General features: G+C 37.6%; 2 protein-coding genes, 4 long non-coding RNA genes and 1 pseudogene across 15 annotated transcripts; 4 read left to right on the forward strand and 3 right to left on the reverse strand.

Annotated features, from left to right (window-relative positions):
• The first annotated feature begins 1600 nt into the window (after positions 1-1600).
• LOC124319002 lies at positions 1601-12748 on the forward strand. Of its 5 annotated transcripts, XR_006912717.1 has the most exons (9): positions 7425-7881; positions 8476-8575; positions 8635-8781; positions 8846-9057; positions 9464-9689; positions 11176-11367; positions 11457-11946; positions 12108-12285; positions 12355-12748. It is a non-coding gene; the product is annotated as an uncharacterized LOC124319002 (long non-coding RNA). The 5 variants fall into 5 exon arrangements; XR_006912706.1 differs by lacking the exons at positions 8476-8575; positions 8635-8781 and adding an exon at positions 9134-9397 and having other exon boundaries at positions 7760-7881; XR_006912700.1 differs by lacking the exons at positions 8476-8575; positions 8635-8781 and having other exon boundaries at positions 7762-7881.
• Positions 4313-7056, forward strand: LOC124316120 (serine/threonine-protein kinase/endoribonuclease ire-1-like). Of its 2 annotated transcripts, XM_046781867.1 has the most exons (6): positions 4313-4534; positions 4787-4824; positions 4925-5060; positions 5129-5399; positions 5477-6009; positions 6076-7056. In XM_046781867.1, exons 4-6 carry the CDS (start codon positions 5161-5163, stop codon positions 6228-6230), a joined length of 927 nt encoding a protein of 308 aa, XP_046637823.1. In that variant the 5' UTR covers positions 4313-4534; positions 4787-4824; positions 4925-5060; positions 5129-5160; the 3' UTR covers positions 6231-7056. The 2 variants fall into 2 exon arrangements, with proteins under 2 accessions (XP_046637823.1, XP_046637813.1); XM_046781857.1 differs by having other exon boundaries at positions 4313-4824.
• On the reverse strand, positions 9045-10301 carry LOC124318155 (ferritin light chain-like). The gene is made up of 3 exons (XM_046782813.1): positions 9741-10301; positions 9443-9667; positions 9045-9357 (listed from the first exon to the last, which is right to left on the reverse strand). The coding sequence occupies exons 2-3, from the start codon at positions 9635-9637 to the stop codon at positions 9169-9171; spliced, it is 384 nt and encodes a 127-aa protein (XP_046638769.1). The 5' UTR covers positions 9638-9667; positions 9741-10301; the 3' UTR covers positions 9045-9168.
• Positions 12749-14086: 1338 nt separating the features above from the next.
• LOC124319513 lies at positions 14087-15959 on the forward strand. 2 transcript variants are annotated; one of them, XR_006913222.1, is made up of 3 exons: positions 14087-14142; positions 14600-14802; positions 14878-15959. It is a non-coding gene; the product is annotated as an uncharacterized LOC124319513 (long non-coding RNA). The 2 variants fall into 2 exon arrangements; XR_006913216.1 differs by lacking the exon at positions 14087-14142 and adding an exon at positions 14194-14337.
• A 71-nt stretch (positions 15960-16030) lies between these two features.
• LOC124318975 lies at positions 16031-18787 on the forward strand. 4 transcript variants are annotated; one of them, XR_006912678.1, is made up of 8 exons: positions 16031-16209; positions 16268-16351; positions 16436-16628; positions 16692-17072; positions 18045-18145; positions 18214-18287; positions 18387-18560; positions 18635-18787. It is a non-coding gene; the product is annotated as an uncharacterized LOC124318975 (long non-coding RNA). The 4 variants fall into 4 exon arrangements; XR_006912672.1 differs by having other exon boundaries at positions 16032-16209; positions 18214-18360; positions 18426-18560; XR_006912684.1 differs by having other exon boundaries at positions 16032-16209; positions 16436-16618; positions 18214-18360; positions 18426-18560.
• On the reverse strand, positions 16206-16456 carry LOC124320178. The gene is made up of 2 exons (XR_006913812.1): positions 16369-16456; positions 16206-16293 (listed from the first exon to the last, which is right to left on the reverse strand). It is a non-coding gene; the product is annotated as an uncharacterized LOC124320178 (long non-coding RNA).
• A 303-nt stretch (positions 18788-19090) lies between the features above and the next one.
• Positions 19091-21102, reverse strand: LOC124316664 (annotated as a pseudogene).
• Between the last annotated feature and the right edge of the window lie 19 nt (positions 21103-21121).

Consider the following 21121-nt stretch of genomic DNA (forward strand, 5'->3'; position numbering starts at 1 on the left):
GATGAAAGGATATAATCTAAATTATCAGAAAACCCCGTTAACGTATTACTGCATTACTACAACTGCGAAAAGACATTTGAAATTGTTGTGTTTACTTATCGTAGGTTGCCGTGTCTCTTACACACGTTACACAATACACACCGAAAAAGAATCAATGTGATTATTTGAATTTTTTTATAATTAGTGTAGTAATTTATAAATAAATTTAAATAAAAGGGGCTGCACAATTTTATTTGAGTAAAACAAAATTTCGACAACAGAGCCAGCAGACGACAGGAGCGATTATAGTAAACACTAAACACGTTTGACGTTTTCCTTTGGCAGTTTGAAATTTTCGTAATCAAATATAATAATCTATATAATTATAAACACAGTAACAAGGTATTTAAAAATCTAATTCCTGTTTCAATCCTCATTAGCTTTGTTTAATACTATAGGACATTGTAAAATTGATCTACAAATTCATTTGTAGTGCACTAGTGCCTAGTGCTTATCCTAGTCTAGAGAACCATGCTTTGTTTCAAGATTGCTCTCACAATAGTTTTGTGTCTGTCAAAGGTTAGCATTGGTTAGGTTGTCATGTAACCAAATAGCAAGAATCCACATTCTTCTCACTCCACTTTATTAGTGAATAGAATTTATGTACTTGTCTATGATTTTTATTTTTACTTGGAATTCCACTTTTGGTGAATTCGCTAAGAGATATCTCACTAATTTGGCTGAGCTTATTTGTTCTAATGTCCTCCCTTAGTATCCAGCCCAATCATGAACCCAATTGTGCAAAGTTATTAATTTATCATGTTTTTTCGTTCCAAGTTTCTGGAAACTGACAGCGATACCAGTTTAATGGTTATGGCCAATGGCTGTTTCCATTTCTAGTTTTCATATTTTAGAAAAAGTGACTTTAAACTTGAAATGCTCTAGGTGACGAATAGCTTTATGGCTCTCATTTTTTGCTGTATTGACCTGTAAGGTGGTGTATTCAAATCCGAGTAGCTGTAACATCACCGGATTATTCAATTGTTTATTACGTAATAGCAATGAAAGACAGAAATAGCACGATAGTCTGACTTGTGATTGTAGGTGTTGGCAAATATTCCAGACTCTTTTTTTTTCAATGAACAAAGCATAGTATATCCAGTTATTAAAGTACAGTATCGTGGCAGTATAGATGTTGTTCATTGTTTTTTCCAAAAAGCCCGCCAAAAAGCTGCCGTTTGCCGAACGAATTGGTGCACTCCAACATTTGTCCTTTTAACCCATGACTGTTAAGTAGGGCTCCCATTTCCTCTCGTTTACTGCCAGTAAAAATAAGAAATAGAGACTATAGAGGATATGAGAAACGAAAAAATGAAAATGTTGCCGTTATTTATTCAGTTTTGACAAATATTTCTCTCTCAATTTCTAGACGTTTGATTACTTGATAGCCATCGAGGTGGCGTAGGTCGCGTAGGATCATCCCATGAAACACTCCGCTCTGCGCTCTTCATCACCAGTGAGTTCCATCACAGAGGGTACCACCCAATCCGAGCATCCCCTTTATTCGAACAGTTTGAAAGAAATGGATAATCCCTTCCTTTTTTCGGATTGTCCTTGTTTACAGCAAAAGGAGGAAGATAAGAACGTCTCGCCTTTGATGGGTATTTTGCCCTTTTTTATTTTTCATGTTAAAACAAAATAACCTACCGAAGTTTTTTTGATCTTCCGCTTCGGTATCCGTCAGAGTAATGGGCCACTTAACCGCATCGACATGTTTACTATACCCTACAATTTAGATTTGAATTCGTTCCTTTTTTGGTGCTATTTCTTACAGTTCTACGGCGTTAGCTATTTCTGAATTCGCTGTCGATGGCCAAACCTTTGTAGACCTTGAGTACGCGCTTTTTTGTGTAGAATTTAAGATAACCGATGCTCACCATGATATCGTTGGTTTAACTTTGTATCTAGCACAGGAGATACGTGCCATCTTGAACACGTAGCTACCAATTGCGATTGATTAAATTATCATTTTATTATGCGTTTTTTTTTATCGTTTCTCAAGTTAGGTGTTAAATTACGTTACAATTTACGTGTGAAATGTTTTCCTCCCTCGACAATCGTTGCTTGTTGCCCTTTTGTTCACATTTTCAACGACAATGGGACATAATCCTGTTAATTGGTTTAAATGTTATTTTTCTATCATCCAATTGGCTGTTGAGTTTCCTTCTCGGTGTAGGCCTTAGTTTTAAACGATTCTATAATTTAAAAAAAATTTTCTTTTATTTTAATGGAAGACAACCTTGCTATCCAGCAGTTCAGCAGGTCATTCGTTTACTGATGAAATGAAACTGTCATCGCCGGTTCTCTATTTTCGTGCGGGAGCATTCATCCAACAAGGAATGGATGGCGAAATTGGGTCCCAGTGCGGAAAAAATGTAATCGTTACGAATAGCAAGTTCCACAAAATAAAACAAAACGTACATTCAAGTTTGTTTTTAAAGGAAATCTTCGATCACTGCTATTCCGTCCATGTGAGTGTAACGCCGGTTAAATCGTCCCACTATCCAGCCCGTCGCAAATGTAACCATATGGAACGCTAGACTGTTTAAAATGCATAAATGTGAGGTAAGTGAGGGTATTTCACTGTTTAATAGTTATTTTAACGTTTGCAAATCTGAATGAAGTAAAAACTAAATAAAGGGTTATTCGATGTAACATCCGAGTTACAATATAGTTGATTGGCAATTTGAACAAAATTCACTTTTGTCTGTCACCCCCAGCGCCTATTTAAAAGTATTACCGAAATGAATCGTTATCCACACTTTGAATTATTGTCAATACCAGAGAAGAAAAGTTGTTAGATAAATTCAAAATTGAAAGCTATGTTGCTTTTCGCCTTTTCTGTATACGTTAGGTTCGTTCGAATGCTACAAGCTTCAGGATTGCCACGGTTATTTTGCGATTTGTTTATTGAGGAAAGAGAATCCTAAAGAGAAGAATCGTCCCTTTCCGTCGTGGATTCTTATTGTTCTTATTTCAGCCATATTGCGCAGTTTCGCTGTGCGGAATGCAGAGAGGGAGCTGTCAAAATTCAGAATTGAATTAAATCGCAAAAAATTCTAATAATTCTCAGTTATACGCGGACCAAGGAAACTCAATTGAAAAAAATATGTAGGTACCAACTTCCGACTAGTTTGTTCAAGCGATCCACCTTTCATGATGTTTCAATTCTCGGCAGAATAAGGATCTCTGCCCTAGTTCAGTCAACGTCCACAAAGTTAATTGTAGAAAATAATGCACATTTTTATCTTGTCATCTAAAAGGTACGAATACCATGGTCCGAATAGAAAAGCAATAACATTTCACTTAAAATTATTCACAGAAAAATCAGCTTTCTATCATGAATGAGTAGACTTAACAGTCATTCGGCAGGAATAATAAACTAAGAATTTCAGGCTCTTAAACTAGTAGCAAACAGAATTCCACAGATGCCTGACCACCAAAGTGGTGTTGGCCGAATGGCTCGACATGGTGCGTCAACGTCAGGAAAAATAATTTGACCGAACTCCGTTTAGAACTGGCGACGGCACTCTAAACATATCGCATCAACACAAGCAAAAGTTCAGGCTATTTATAAAATGGCTGGTCGTTTCAACCAGAAAGTATCATTGGCAAATGTTGAGCTAATAGCCAATTAAAGAAAATCAACAAAGAAAAAGTCTTAGGTAGCCTATAAGGACTTTCCTTCCAAATTCACGCCCAATCTTGACTATTTTTTTTTTGTTTGTTTGTTTGCGGTTTTCATCGCGCAAACATGTTTTATATAACTGCATTGGGATCTCTAGGCATATGACGACTATTTCGATTATTTGGAAATGAGATAAAATGTTATGCCTTATCTTATCTATAATCATCTAGCTTTCATTGAGTTCCAAACACAAATCAGCCAAACTTTGAAAGTAAGTTAATAATTTTTCAACTGTAATTGAAATTAAAGAACTGAAATAAAAGGAAACTATTCTCCTATCTTACCAAATGTAACGTAAATATCTAAAAATAGACCAAGCTGTACACGCGTTCCCGCCCGGGTAACGAAAATAAGCTATAGCAGTCGAATTAAACTACAGGGCCTGCTGAAACGCCTACATTTGACTGCAGTTACTACAAGGAGTATGCATAGGACTATTGCTGGATTTTTTGAACGATGTTGGAGAGGGTGACGAAAATTTGGCCAAAGCTTAATCTATTTAGGTATACGAAAAATGTAAACGTGAAAGAATAATTTCTACCCTTTCCAAACCCACAGTGCAGGTGCAGTAACCACAATTCGTGCCACGTTCTACGTCTATACCCGAATCAACGCAAAATGTTATTTCATGTGAACGAAGAGACCAACGCGCATGCTTCTGGATTGTCTGGATTCGGGATTCCAGCCCACCATTTTGGGAAGGAAGGCTTCTTTTATTAAATCCTCAGTCAAACATCGCGTCTCACAGCGTGAACTTTTCTCTCCGCGTTCGCAGAAAATAAAATATGCCGACCGATTAAAAGGAAGGTAGTACAAGTTAAAACACCTAACTGAAGAATAGCCAAGAAAAGAATATTTTGCGGCTCTGCTTTGGTTTCAACATCGAAAAAAAATTAAAGTGGAACTTTTTCCGCGTTTAATTTAGGTTTTATTTAATTAATTTTTGTTCTGTCAAAACAAATCGGTTACTAGATTTAAAATTAAACGACCTGGATACATCTTAATTGTAAAGGTGTAGTTAAGTATAAAAATGAGTTGTAATTTCTTTTGTTTTTCAAGTAAACAAGAGGCCTACCAAATTGAGTGAGGAAATCTGGGTAAATATCCATTCTAAAACGTTAAATGCAATTAAATTGACCCAAACGCTACATATGCAAGTCACGATTAATTCTCCCTCACTATCTCTGTGTCCTTTAGGATTTAACAGATCCAACGGTTCATCGATTGGCGTTTATCGAGAAAAAAGAATACTTCGACAGCATTCTCGGGCTAATTTCCTCGTTGAATCATTCAACCGCGACTAATTTACACATCTTCAAGAGCAACGTCTCAAGTAAGTCAGATTGTTCTCCATGTAGATGAAATTTATTCAACAAATGTAAAAGACAATTTCACACGTAGGAACTTTTTGAATCGTTTGAATCCTGAACGTAATGATGCCAGAGGATGCCGTTAGTCAGTTCACATACGACAGAGAAAACAAATTAGGAATGGGAGGAAACGGGGTCGTTTTCGAAGGAACATGGAGGACGAACCTGGAGGAGACAAAGGTTGCCGTCAAGCGAATTTTAATAGAAAACATCAACGCAAGGGAAGAGACCGCACTGCGACAATGTCACCATCCGAATGTCATTAAACTTCTTGGCATTTATAGCGACCATAAAGATTTCAAGTATTTTTTTTTTCAAAAAAAAGATAAAGCAAATAAAGATAAAGTATTTTTTTTTTTTTTTTTTTTTTTTGCATTAGATTTTTGGTGCTGGAATTATGTAATGCATCGCTGGATCGGCTATTTTGGGGAGAAAAGAACCCGAACAAATATCGTGGGCCCATGCCCGCGACAAAAAAAGATGTTTGTCTTCAGTTGGCCAAGGGAATGGAACACATTCATGAACAGAGATTGATCCATCGAGATGTCAAACCGGGAAACGTCCTCATCTGGGTGGATTCCACTGGAGAAAGCGTCTTAATGAAATGGGCTGATTTTGACTTAAGTAAACCAGTCAGTGAAAATGGAAGTCATTCTATAAGTGGATTAAGAGGAACAAAAGATTGGTATGCCCCTGAAATATATCGGATGCAATCGGAAACAACTTCAACACAATCGGAAGAAGGAGAAAATGTAGAAAATCCCATTCGTCCAAGAGGAACGGTCAAGAGCGATGTCTTTTCCGAAGGCCTCGTCTTTGGCTATTATCTATTAGGCGGTATCCATCCTTTCCGTGGACGATATGAACATGACACACAAATCAACATCATAGAAAATCGATTCAATCTAAACGGTATGTTTCATTTCATAAACCAGATTATATTGACAAATTAAATGTTATGTTTTGCATTCATTGCAGGAATAGATGAGCACCATCACATCATTCACATGCACGATATCATCATGGACATGTGGAACAGCGATCCTGTAGAAAGGATTTCATCATCCCAAGTCGTGGAAAGAATCTCCAACATTGAAGGATGGCAAGAACCAAGTATCCCCCCTTCCCCTTAAAAAAAATTTTAAAACTTTTCAATCCCCCTTTAAGAAAAGTGTTCAGTGCAGGAAAAGAGCCGAAAGATGTGGATGGAGGAAAAGATTACAAACAATTTGGGTTTTTCCGTGGGCAGTTCAAAGTGTCACACGTAATAAAAACTTTCACGGTTTGGTTTCATGGTCATGCAGCAACGTAATTAACGGGGAATTAATACTAAGTTTGTTTATTTATTTTTAGAAGGGGTTTAACGACCTAAAATTCTGTGTTAATGCTTAATGGACTAACATTTCGTTTAAAAAATCACTAACCTACACAGTTTGGCCAAAAAAAAAATTGCTGTAGCCACCCGGGACTAAACCTTTGCTAACTATATATAACAGGTAATTTTTGTAATAACTTACTGCCATAATCAACAGATTTTGAATACAATAAAGTATTCTGGAAAATAATAATCGAACTAATAATTGACAAAAAAAAACATTTTCAAACCTACTGAATGATTATATGGTCAGTTAACTTTTACAATGATGCTAATTGCTAATGCTTATTCCTAGTCATCTGACGAATAATAAAAAATACATTTTATTTACGTCAGATTATTCCTCGTCATTTCAAAAACAAACCACGGAGAGCGCGAAACCTCGAAAAAGATGCGTAATACCTGATCACTTCCGCCTAAATTCGGTTTAATTCGACAAAATGGGACCCCACCCGAAACAGTTGGTTATGGTCTTATTAACCCATTCGAATAATGTAACTATTCTATCACTTAGGCCCATGTAATATAAAACAAACTGGATAGGACACACGAATTTGAAATCAAGATGCACTCTGCTGATGAAAGAGAATAGAAACCTCCTGTTTAGCGAGAACGATAGGCATTTGATAAATTAAGACAAAAATCACATAACATGGCGCATATTAGCTCAACTCTTTTGCTGTTTATTTGATTAATTTACTTACATCGTACAATTGTTAGCACAACCATTTCAGCAATTAAATTACAAGCTTGCAATATTTGAATTTTTCAATTAATAAATATAATTTTTTTTTTTACAACTTTTAGATTTCTAAATTTCTCCGCTAGGCTTTCAGACTCCTAGATTCTACTTCAGTTTTTCCAGCGCAGGAAGAGCAACCAATTAATTATTAATTAATGGTTGCTATAATAATAATAAGGAGAGGTGAAAAATTCTCTCGAAATTTGTTATCGTCGGCACATTACACAAAAAGATGTTAAATGTGACGTTGATTTCGTGGTTCTCGCATAAAAACAAGCAGGATGCCAAAGGATATAATCTAAATTATCAGAAAACCCCGTTAACGTATTACTTTGCATTACTACAACTGCGACAACACATTTCAAATTTTGGCATTTACTTATCAGAGGTTGCCGTGTCTCTTACACACGTTACATACAAAAAAAGAATTAATGCGATTACTTGAAATTGTTTATAATTAGTGTAGTCATTTATAAATAAATTTAAATAACAGGGGCTGCATAACTTTTTATTTGAGTCATTCTAATTTCTAAGAGAACCAAATTTCGACAACAGAGCCAGCAGACGTGAGGCGCGATAATGGCATAGAATGGTAAACACGTTTTCCTTTGGCTGCCTGATACTTTCTTAATCAAATCTAATTGCAGTGAGATAAATGATAAACAAGGTATTTAAAATATATTTCCTGTTTTAGTCCTCATTCTTTTTGTTTAGTACCATAGGAAATTGTAAAATTGATCTACATATTCATCTGGTAGTGCATATCGTAGTCTAGAGACCCATGAGTTGGTTCAAGATTGAAGATTGCTCTTGTAATCTTTTTGTGTCTGTCAATAGGCTGGTCAATAGGTTAGAAATATTAGGTTGTCAAGTAACCAAGAATACCAAGAATCCACATTCTTTTCACTCCACTTTATTAGTGAATAGAACTTATGTACCCGTCTATGATTTTTATTTTTACTTGGAATTCCACTTGGCAAATTTGCTCAAAGATATCTCACCAATTTAGCTGAGCTTATTTGTACTAATGTCCTCCCTTAGTATCTCGTGGCTCAGTCATGAAACTCTACTGTTCAAAGTTATTAATTTATAATTTTTTTCCTTCCAAGTTGCTGGAAACTGACAGTGATACCAGTTCAATGGTTGGCCAATGGTTGTTTCCATTTGTAGTTTGCTTATTTTAGAAAAAGTAACTTTAAACATGAATGCTTAAGGTGACAATAGCTTTCTGGTTCTCATTTTTTGCTGTATTGACCTGTAGGTGGTGTATTCAAATCCGAGTAGCTGTATAAACATCACCGGATTCATTGTCTGACTTGTGTGTGTAGGTATTTGGGGAGGGGCAACTTGCCACTGTGTTGGTAAATAATCCAGACAGTTTTTATTTCAATGAACAAAGCGTAATATCCAGTTATTAAAGTACAGTATCGTCTATCGTGGAAGTACAGATGTTGTTCATTGTTTTTCCAAAAAGCTGCCGTTTGCCGAACGAATTGGTGCACTCCAACATTTGTCCTTATACCCATGACTGTTAAGTAGGGCTCCCATTTCCTCCCGTTTCCTGCCAGTAAAAAATGAAAATGTTGCCGTTATTTATTCACTTTCATAAAATTTTCTCTCTTAATTTCTAGACGTTTGATTACTCGATAACCATCGATGGAGCGTTGGATCATCCCATGAAAGACTTATCCGCTCGTCACCACTAGAGTACCAATTATCCAAGCATCAATCCGAGCATTCAACCTGTTGCAAAGAAATGGATAATCTTTTTATCCCATCCGAATTGCGGATTACCTCTACTTACAGCAAAATGAGGAAGATAAGAACGTCTCGCCTTTGATGGGTATTTTGCTCTTGTTTATTTTCATGTTAAAACAAAACAACCTAAATGTTTTGATCTCCCCCTTCGGTTTTCCCAGTCATTAGTCCGTATAAGTTCCTATTAGAATTCGAATTAAGAGCGCAGTTCCTTGTCGAAGATGAACAAGCCAACGCCACCCCCACCCAGTCGGATCAAATTGGTCTGATGCTTGGCCAGCTTGTTGATAGTCTCCACCTGATCCTTGAGAAAGTGGTCATCCAGAAAGTCGCACAGATGAGGATCGCTGTGCTTGCTACCCATGGCGTGCAAGTCCAGCAGCGACTTTAATACGAATATCAGTTCACAACCGACGATAATTTTAGTTTAATAAGACGCCCGAATGTTTAAAATTTGCACACATTTATACCTGATTGACTTTCTTTTCCAGATTGAGTGCAAACTCGATGGCAGCCAAAGGGGAGGCCCATTCCTGCTCGGTGGGAGAAGCCACCCCAGTGAAAACTACTCGTCCTCCTCGACGATTCTGGTACTTGATGAGCTTCCGAACATGGCCACTTTCTTCTTCAGCTGACTCTTGAAAGTATTTGGAGAAGCCGTTCATGGCTACATCATCGCGATCGTAAAAGGCGCTCTAAATTCAAACGTTGGAAAAGGTAATCATTTACATTACAATTCGCTTTAATAGGAAGTTGTTTTAGACTCACCAGGGCCAAGTATTGATAGTAAAGACTCTGCTCGATGTTGATCTGTTTGTTGACGAGAGCTTCGGTTTCTTCGTGATAGTTTTGACGACATTAACTGGCCATTTTTTAGTAATTTTCAAGTGACAGAATGAAGTTTTTAATCTGTTTGTTCACTCACTAGCAATGCAAAACAGATTAGAACCAGGGGAAAATAGCGCTGCTTATATAGGAATTTTAAATATCGTTGTCATGGAGCCGTTGGCATCACATCATTGCTTACAGATGAAAGTCCCACTTATTCGTCGTCATGGAGGCCCTTGAAATCCAAAGGAAAACAAAACAGCATTGGGGAGGATAAATGTAGATCAATAGGAACAGCGGTAGATATAATTAGATGACAGTGACGCCTTCAGCATTTCAAATGAGAACAGCTCGTGAATCCAGTGACCCGACAAAGTCGTCAGTGATTTTGTTTACATGTTTGACGCGCTATGAAATCAGAACAGATGACGTCATAATTAGATATTAGTCAACTTATCGCATTGGCATCAGTAAAAATGAATTGTGCTTCTGGTTCTCCTTAGTACTCGTTTATGTACATCTGTGTCATTTTAAATTTCAGAATGGATTGAATGCCGTTGTATTTTATGAAGATTTTCTTAATAGCAAATAATATTTCACAGCGTAATTTTTATTTTGGTGCGTTAAATAGTTATCTGATAGTTTTACAATAGTTTGATCGATTTTGTATACATACAATGAGGGTGTGTTTGAAATCACTTCCCCATTTAATCGTCCTTTCCATCCTGGAACCGTGGAACACCCAAATGGTCCTCTCATCAGGTCCTTATCTGAATCCAATTTCAGTCAATGTGAATCCCCTAGTTTTGGGAGCATGATACGTCTAATCATACGTCGATTGGCTCACAGCTCGATGGCCCACCAAATATGAAAATTTTGCTGCCGATGCTGGATGGAGTTGTTATGTTTTTGTGGAACTGTGTTTTGACTTTTTTCAGTTTTTTTTCGCTGGATCGCAGATTGACTCGCAGGCCTTTTCACACCAGCAGTAAATTTGGTTGTAGAAAATCAGAAGCTTAGGATGGACCCAATCCTTGTAGGACTCCATTGCTGATTCCACAAACATTACTATCATTCCTCCTAACAGCAGTAGTAAGATGATTCCCAGACTTAAACATGTATACCAAACAACTATGCCGAAATAATTGCTGAAATCCATTTTTGAATTTGTTTAATTCTTCCAACCTAATTAAAAAGAAATTTCAAAATTAAACTTCAAAAGAACGTATCGTGTAAATCTGTGGCTCCGCTTACCTGTCAAGGCATTGATGGCTACTTAGGGTCGAATAAAGCTTGGCGATGATGCCTTTATAACCAATATAAATCAGGTGATGATAATTATTCTAATGATATTTCTCTTCTTTTTTTTTTTAAGGGAAAACCCTGTGACAGTAGATCCGGGAAGAGGAGTTCCTCCGCTTGCCTTATTACTTCATGGGAAAATCCTTTGCAGATTTTGTGCAGTTCTATACTCCAGCCGCGTGACTATTCGTCATTTTATTTTTCCAACTGACTGGCAGTGCTTTCCCCCGAGAGAACACATGTCTGTCCTACCTCATAATAGTAGGTGATTCTTTAATTACTTTGCATTTTATCCTCCTTGCAACTATTGAGTTACAGTTCAATATTGTTTTCTGCACGTTGTTAATTTTGCAGGTTTTCAGGTGAGATTCCTTATTTGACTTCCTGGACATGTCTTGTCGCTTAAAATGGATGGAGTTTCTCCTATCCACACCGCTTCCGCCGCTGGATCACTTGGCGATCGAAATTTGTTCGACAGTTGGGAAATGGACGTTTGAAAGTTCCCGCCAGGATTATACTCAAAAGATTATGATGGGTTATGAAATGGATCATCTCGTCAAACAACCTCCGCCTCCAACCATGGCATAACCTAAGCCCAGTCTAATCCCATAATCCTCCGACGCCACATTTTGAAAGAGATGGATAATCCATTTGCGGATGTGGCGGCAGGAAGTGTTTGACAGGATTTCTTCAGCTACTCCGACCAATGAGGAAGAAGGTCACTTTCACGAAACTAAAACGGTTGGAAAAAACTGAAACCCAAACATCCACACCCACACAACAACAACAACTACTACTACTACTCCGTTCTCTGTCGTCTGGACATCTCGCTACTTCCCAAAAGGTTAGATTTCTGTGTGTGTCTGTGAGTTTTAATTAAGCTCTAGTTTTACTAAAGTGCTTAAGTATAGTTCTTTATCTCTCAATAATGGCTAGTTATGGTAATTTCTTTATTCTATCCTCTAGTGTTTGGTACAATATTCAAATATTTTCAATTATTTTCAGATTACTATCCAGTGGGTCCCGCTTTGAAATCATCTTCCGGATCGGGTCGTCAGTGCCACTTTTACGACGAAATCCAGCTGGCGCTACTGGATGCGGAGTTTATCAATGATTCGTTTCCTAATCGAGAAAGTCGTCGTCGCATCGCCCAGTTGATTGGCGTCTCTGAAATTCAATTATGGTATGGGATTGTACTTTTTAATTCTTATTTTTAATGTCAAGATACTTATTTTTATTTTCCCTTTCACAGTGGTGGTTTCAGAATCGCCGTCGACGTGCTCGTCAAATTGGATCAAGAGCCGCAACTTCAACTTTAGAAACAAATCGCCAACATTCTCGATCATCGCCTTACGCCTTTCGTCAACGCCAACACTGTGTGACGGTTGCCCTTGGCAACACTGGATCAGACGCTAGCGATCGGCCTTTTTGTGACGGACGATAGATATTTGCTGGAGCAGTTGAAAACCGAGTGCGAAAATTTTATGGTTCGTCGAATGTCTGCTGCAAATTGTGTCGAATTGTTTTTACTCCCTGATAACCATCCGGTTGAGCATTTGAAAACGTTGGCGGTCCATCATTTCCGGCGTTTCTCGGCCCAAGTCTTGGCAACTGATGACTGGATATAGCAGCGTAACAAATCAATTCTAATTTGTATAAAATATTGACGTTGTTATTCGCTCCGACCGCCTAGTAATTTGCCTTTCTGATTGAAAAAGGGTTGTTGTGTGAATCGTGTGATTAATAAATAATCACTTATAAGTTACTTAATAAGTTTTTGTTGTTGTTTCGGCATATTGTTAATAATAAAAAGACAAGACACATTGGTTTTATGGTTTTTAGGAATTTTATTTCTATGTACAGACACGAAATTTGACACATTGAAAAAAAAAGAAAAAGAAAAGAAAAAAAAAATTAAAAAAAAATGCAAATTTTCCAAAACTGAAATTAAGCCAATCCTCTTCAAATCCAACCCCAAATTACTCCCCCTCCAAAGCAAGAATTAAAGCCGACGAAGAGGTGTTATTTTTCGCCGTGAGTTCAAAACTGACCTGAGGTCCTGCTGAACTCCCTCGACTTTTTCTTTTCGCTTTAAATCCAGAAGGGACCTGAGATCTCCACCCTCCCCAGCAGTCACGTTCGGTTTGGACCCAATTCCCGTCAATTCCACGATCCGGCCGTGGTCGGACGAGTTCACGACCAATAAGTTCTTCAAACGGTTTCCGCGATCGGGTTGACGGGTCTGGTGTCCTTTTCGGTTGCTGCCAGTTGGTAAGGTCTTGAATCGGTTGGTGTTCCGGACGGACAGGTGCTGATTCGGTTCGGGATTAGTAGCGATGCGACGTTGGCGATTGTTCGTTTTGTCTCGTGGCAAGTTACGCCCAATCTCCTCGACGTCTTCATCAACTTCCATTCCGTTACCTTTCAAGAGGGGACTGACACCTTCGTCCATTTTCGGGAGTTTGTTGGATCTTTTGAGACGAATCTTCTCTCCAACATTACGCAGCCCAACAACATTTAACTCGGCGGATGTTTTGACCAAACGAATTCGTTGGGGTCTGCGGTGTCGAACATCTTCATCCTCGTACTCACAGGTGCGCTTTCGCTTCTCAGAATCAGACAAAGAAAGACATTGAAAGAGAAAACAGAGATCTGCCATTTTCAAATTTTAGTTTTGCAAACTGAAATTACTTTGTTTCAAACGGTCTTTCCTTTTATTTGCCTTGGCACTGCAGCCGTTGTTGGCAAAATGAATTTCCTCTCATTTTTCAAGTTTTATTAATTTAATTTCGATTTGAATAATTTTAAATCATAATATAATTAAAGTTTATATTTTTACCAATCTATTTCAACAATAATCAAGTCAATAAGTTTTTTAAAGATATTATATTTTAAATAAAAACGACTCCGCTGTGACGTTAAGGGGCGTGGCCTATTTTAAATGGCGACAGTGTTTGTTGTGTCTTCAGCTTTTTACGTCTTACGTGTCGTCTTTGTGTGTCTTTTTCAACTTTTTTCAATCGTTAATAGATTCAAAATGGTAAGAAAGCTTTTTTTTTAGTAAGTCAGTGTTTTGTATATGCAAGTAGACGAAATGAACCAAGATGAGTTTAGTAGCAAACAAAAGGTTTTCATTAGCATTTTGTGTAGCCTGTTAAGCCTATGTGAGACTAAAATGGATTTTACTTAATTGGAGAAGCGAACAATATTCAAATCATTGTCATCAAAACATTTTGTAGGCTATTGTTTAATAATTGGTAGTTGTCTAGTTGATTAGATTCACTGATTTCCTAACATAACTTCTTTGTCGTGGTCTCATTTTTGAAACTGATGAAACCTCGTCATTCATCATTCACTAAGCTAAAGCATTGAAATACTAGCTTAATATATTCTACTAAGAATTATTTTCTGGTTTGCCAAACAACATGAACATGGATTTATTTTACAATATTCGAAAGTCTGCTATTCTAATTTGTAAACAAATATGACTTATTTAGGAGGAGCTGATGGAAGAAGCTGAAAGAGAACTTGACGAACTTGAACACCTTCATGAGGAACCAGGAAAAAGCAGCAAGAGTGATGAGAAGGATTCGTGGTCGTCGTACGTATCGCACATTTGTTGCGCGAGTTAACCATTTTCCACCAAGTGTTGCAGTTATATGGCGTAGACCCAACGCTTATCGCCCAAGCTTTCCGCCAGGTATTGCCTTCGTGCATATTTGTAGGTTACATACATTTCTTCATTCAATACTTAACTTTTCTCCTTATTTGCCAGGTGTTCTATTACATTTGTGCGTGCGCATTAAACAACCTCCTACTGCGTAAAGAAATGTGTCACTGGTCGAAAGGCATTCAGATTCGGTACACATCTCCCATCTTGAAAAATGGCTGCGTGACCAGGATATTCATGGACAGGACACTATGAGTGCTTGTATCGTAGATACCCTGCAGCCTATTATCCAAGCCGCATGGTTGTTACATTTGTTACAAGCTAGAGAATCCGACGATGACGTCAGGCATATTTGCACCATGTGTTCCCGATTAACCAGCGCTCAGATCATCATGATTCTGAATCTGCACACGCCAGCTGATGAATTGGAAGATCGAATTCCCATTTCTTTTATCCGCAAAGTGCAATAAGAATTGGAAAAACGAATCGACCCGCAGTCACAGAGCAAATTGCTAATGGATACCAAACACGCATTTACGGTGCGTTTCCCGTACAGTCCATCATCAATCAATTTAGAAGACATAGACATTCCGACCGTAGTAAATCTACCAATGTTGAAGAAGGTTTAAGATCATTTCTTCCTCCCCATGCAGATGTGTTATGTTCTTATCGAAGCATTCCGTTGGTGTGTGTTAAGTATTGAGGAACGAAATGTGTTTGGCTGCAAACGTCTCGAAGCTAACTGCGGCCATTTGTTCTATGTAAAATAAGAAGAAATGAGTTATCATTGATACTAAGTACAGTTTAATAAGAAAAGAACAATGAATTGATCTGCCAAATATTTCTGTTAGTGACCTGCTTTGGACTCACGATATTTGCGAAAACAGAGAACTATATATTTTTACTTACAAACGTTATGTTTGATGCTTTTAGGATATGCCTGCAGCTATGGAACAAGGTCGATTTTAATGTTTTTTTCATTCCCATGTTCATTCATAATACTCGAGTGCTCGCACAACGGATCGCTATTAAAACTCCTCTGCTTGTGTGATCACTGTGATGAATCTGATTTGAATGTGACATGGCATTCTTTTTCAGCTTTTTGTCTTTCACGTTTCTTTGCAGTTTTAGGTGAATTTTAAGATTTTTGTAATATTTTGATTTCAGAATAAATATCGTAAATCTTCTCTTCGTTGTTCGTAGCTCTTATAATGCCTCTTGGCAATATTACGTGAAGGTGAAACTCATTTTAAAATTTTAAAAGAAAAGGGTACCCAAATCTCCCACCAGATGCTGTCGATTAATTCATCAACATAAACAATGGCCGCTTCCATTCACGTTGAATGTTATTGGTGTGTCTTGAAAAGGTTATTTATTTATCTCCATTTATCTCCATTGTGAAAAACTACGTGTAAAGTGCTATAGTTCATCAAAAAGGTAAACATTTATAGTCTTAAATGGTATGCATCCATTAATACCATGCTTTTATGTAAAGGTGGATTCAGACCATCAGTTCATCGTCTAGTGTACAATTCATATCTTATAGTAATTTGTTCAAACGCCGTTTGATGCTGAACACGTAGGTTTAATTTATACCTTATGGTTTGAAGTAGTATTCTTAACCCTTTCCATTTAATCATCATCATTATTTGCTATGATTTAGGTTTCCGTGGACAGGTCATATTCTTTAGGAATGGATTTTGTGCGAGGGAAACTGGGAAGAAATTTAAATTATACTGCAACTCCTTCCTATGAAATGGATCAACGGACCACAGTTACCAACAACAACAAAGGGATCAGTTTGCAAATGTTGTCTAGCTAAGCAGTTTTTCAAGATCCATTGATGGTAAAAAAATGTATGCTTGATGTACTTATTTTTTTTTTAGCTTCCTTTTAATTTCCAACTCGTTTTTTTACAGCACTATTTGTTACTTCCCGGAGATCACGAGTCGGCCGCAGGTGTCAATCTACAACGCAGTTTCTTCATTGAAATTGTGTGGCCCTTGCACGGAGATTCTTGAGCCAATGCTAGCCTTTGTCCATGACAGAAGAGTGACTTTCACCAACGTTCTGCCACATCCTCATCTTCGTGACGTACGCTCATCCAGCTTCGCTGCTAGTGGTGCTGCTACTCGTGCTGCTACTCTTGCCACTACTCGTGCCACTACTCGTGCCACTACTCGTGCTACTACTCGTGCTACACAACTTTTCTCTACTTCAATGACGAGTTAAACCACTTCAATGGTCGCTTCCGTCCACCGTGACCCACCTGAAGTCACTCACCACGGGATTATGCCCAGGTACCCAACAATTGACTTATTTTCGTAGGTTAGGTCTAGTTGCGTTAAACTCTGTCTGTGTAATAGTTTCCAAAATCAGGCCCTTCTTAGTTCTTACGCGCAAACGAAGTTTTACTTGGACGTTTCTTTTTTCTAACGCTAGATGGCTTTTTGATAATTTGCAGCTGTCAAAACAGTCAGTTTCAGTTACTTTGCACATCTCTTTAAACATTTATTGGCAGTAATTTTGTTGAAATATTTAGTGATAACTGACGATTACTATTCCAGCAACAAAGCTCACTTGTTAAATTTTCGATAATTGCTTTTTTTTCTACTTCCGGTTTTCTCATTTCTGTCAGTAGTTCAGTAAATATTCATCTGACGCACAAAAGAACCACATATTCGTGATCTTCGTCAAATTTGTGGTAAAGTTCATGTTTTCTTTTGTACGTACGCGTACTTCCGGTTTTGAGAATTTCCCTGAACAGTTCAGGAAAATTCTCGATTTTGACCAAATTTTGGATTTCGTTTAAATCACACCCAATCGACCCCAAATTTAACGTAGATCACGAATATTTAGTTTATTTTGATGACAGCTCAATGGTTAAGGCGCTATCGCTAACTTCCGGTATACTTCCGGGAAATTTGCATAAAACTAGCAAGTGAGCTTTGTTCTCTGTGCTAATCTCAAGATTGAATGCTAGGTTTTAGCAAACCAAAATGCGATTTTCAAGTTTTGTGAGTATCTTACTATCTCAAGTTCAATCTTTAAATAATGAGTCTTTATGTGTGTCTAATAGATGGCGTTTTAATTGTTTGTGTCAGTTATGGGCTCATGGCGGTTTGCTGTCAAAAGTTAAGCTAATATCTTTTCTTCGAAAATTACCAATGTATTTACTTGTAAATTCGAGTGATTTCATCTGTAAATTGTCGGTGATGTGTTCTATTCCGTTTATATGTTGTATAAACTTAATGTATCTCATCAACTTACAGGAGAAAACGTTGAAAGAGTCGTGCTGCTCACTGCTGTCGTTCAACCATTTATTTGTTCAAAATCATTGTATTCTACTGAAGGTGCCATCAAAATGAAACAGGTAACAACCATTACTAGCTTTATTAATACAGTATTGCTGAAACATATATTCTTCTCATCTTTTATTAGGATTCATCATAATTGTCTGCTGTTTGTATTGGACTTGCTAGATCGCCAATCCCAGCCATGCCCCGATTTTGAGTGTACACTACTAACTGTTTAATTATTTCTAGATTATAGACGTCAAGCACATTGATAACACAAACTATAAACAAGGTGACTTATTGTTATTTTATTTACAGGTTCTTCATCTCAGGTTTCTAACACATTTGGCATGACAGATTTGATGAGAAGTCATATTTTGAAGAAAATGGACAAGGGCCATACAGTCAACAAGGTTCCTTGTTTGCTAACCCGTTGGCTGCTACCCTTCAATCTCCCTGTTTACTTCCTTACACAGGTCCTATTGATTTGAGGTATTACTTTTTGTCCCTTCAACCTTATTTGAATTTTATTGTCATCCAAATAAATGTTCATTCTGCTTTTACAGGGTAACTCTTTCACTACTGATGACATCAACTGTTGTAAACTGACGAGAGAATGCTGCAATTCAAGACTGATACGTTGTGTAGTTGTTAGATAAATGACAAGTGCATATCTGGGCTCCCTTCTTTTCTGTGGCCCCGTTTCCCTAACTAACCACTAACCAACGCCCGCCGGTGGTCATTCACCCGCTGTGAAACCAGGAGGTGGGGAGGGCTCTGGTCGAACGGGGACTTGGAAGGCGCATGATCCGATGAAAACTTTTGGAGGGTCATGAGTCTAACCCGGAAGCCTAGTATGACTACATCTCCCCGGAAAAACTTGCCTCGTACTTCTCTCTTCTTCTCGGTCCAGATACATATCTCTGGGGGCCGTAGACATTTCCTATAACAGTATGTGCGAGTTAAAACAATGCATCCACTACCCAATGAAACAAATAGCCATGGTTTATTTTTTGTGAAAATCTCCGTCAGTCAAGTTACAAAGACGATGTAGATTTCCGCCAAACTTAACCACCGCTTTTTGTCTCATTGCCGCAGCGGTGGTGGCGGGTTGCGTTTAAACTCGTGCAGTAGTAAACCGTCTTGAACCGGACGCTCTGTCTATTGAATTTTTTAACATTTTAAAAGGAAAATAAAATTTAGTTCATCTAGTGTATTTTTTTAATATTTATTACAGATATTACATGGTTAAGGTTTAACATTGGTTTATAGAGTTAAGGGTATAGATTTAGGGTTGGTAGGTGTATATTTACGGGGTTTGAAGGATTGGAAAGTATATATTTTTGGGGTTTGGAGATTAATTGGTAGGGATACATTAGTAGGGTTATAAATTAACGGGATTTTTATCCAAACTTGAAATATCCTCCCTCCCCCCTCCAATATCCACCACTTTACTTTCCCAACCCCAAAAACATGTTTATTATTTGTTTCACATGAACGTCCCATTTTTTTTTTTTTGCTTCTGAACTTTTAAACGGTAAACTGCAATAGTAACGATGACAAAAATTTAACAAAATATGATGCAACTTCGGTAACAAAACATCAGCACCAAGGAACGGCCAATTGAACTTGATGTAGAAAGATCTTTCACCAGCATAGGCTTCAACAACGCTCCACATCGGACAGCAACTACGCTAACCTATAACCAAAATGAAATGAATTAATCTAGATGAATAAATGTCACTTCATGTTATTTACAATAGTTAAAGCCCTTAGCTGCCTGCATCAAATCCAAGAGTAAGTTGGGCAACAAAGGTCATACTCATACTTTTACCAGACTGATAATCTTATTGATAAAAAAAAACTCAATTACTATCAACTATCAAGGAAACAATGTCTTAATAAATTACTTAAACAAAAATGACAGAAGTTAAAGTAAACTATGCAAACACAATCCTTCAGAATAAAAGTTGCAAAAGAACCTACAGCTAGCAAGCATTTACATGGTAGACAACTGAGAATTCTACAACAAATAAGTTAAGAGATAATCACTAATTAAGTCTGTAGTCTCACAGTTAGAAAGTTGAACATATTTACCTGAATAGTTCTGAAGTGTTCCTTACAAAATGTACAGCCGGTACAGGAAAAAGAGGAATTTATCCTTGGCATGGTTGTCCAATTTCAAAGGGCTCAATTTCCCCTGCATGAGGGAAGAAAAGAGTTACTTATAACAGGAAATCAAATGCGTTTTTTTTTCTTCTTTTCAGACCTGGAGTGTTACAATTATGGCTCGGGCATCACTCAATGAGGGGAAAGAATTGAGATAATCACTAGTTGTGATTGTGATGGGTAAATGATTGTCAATCTTTTCGTTGATATCCAATTCTTACAGCACTCTGTGGAGAACTCTACAAACAAATAATAGTTAAAGCTTTATTAAAATATCTATTATACTGCAGGGTTCTCACTTTTCAATACTTGGCATTGTCTCTCAATAGCGGGTGGTGTCAAGTGAAGAAAGTTGGGGATCTTCATCAACTCTGCATTGGCAAATTTACTGGGTGGTGTGGGCCACGGAACTACCCAGCCCTGATGCAAGGGCAGCGGGAACTGGATGGAAAGATCTGGCAACTGGCCAAACCAAGGGTAAGTCTTGATCAGTTGGCATTTTGTTGGAATGTGGAGGATGAACTGCTGCTGTCTTGTATACTTTGCGTCCGTATGATATCATATTCAACGGCTTGTTGGAACTCAGATCCAGCGGACGGAATTCGTCTTCTCCTAATAAATTTTAACAGAAAGCCGGTTACAGCCTTTCAGCACATGCCATTCACGTGTAAATAATCTAATGATACTAAGCGCCAGTTTGAAAATATGAAAGTTACCATCCACTTTCTGAATTCCTTTTTTTTTATCGAAATGATGTGGGATAATTAGAAATGGGTCTAATTGAGTAAATTGACACAAGCTGCTAAAAATTACGGAAAACACGTCACATAGGTTGACAATGGCAGACATTTTATTTGACTCGTTTTTTAGCAGACTAAAAGACA

The sequence above is a fragment of the Daphnia pulicaria genome, chromosome 1 (genome assembly GCF_021234035.1).
Source record: "Daphnia pulicaria isolate SC F1-1A chromosome 1, SC_F0-13Bv2, whole genome shotgun sequence".
Lineage (NCBI taxonomy): Eukaryota > Metazoa > Arthropoda > Branchiopoda > Diplostraca > Daphniidae > Daphnia > Daphnia pulicaria.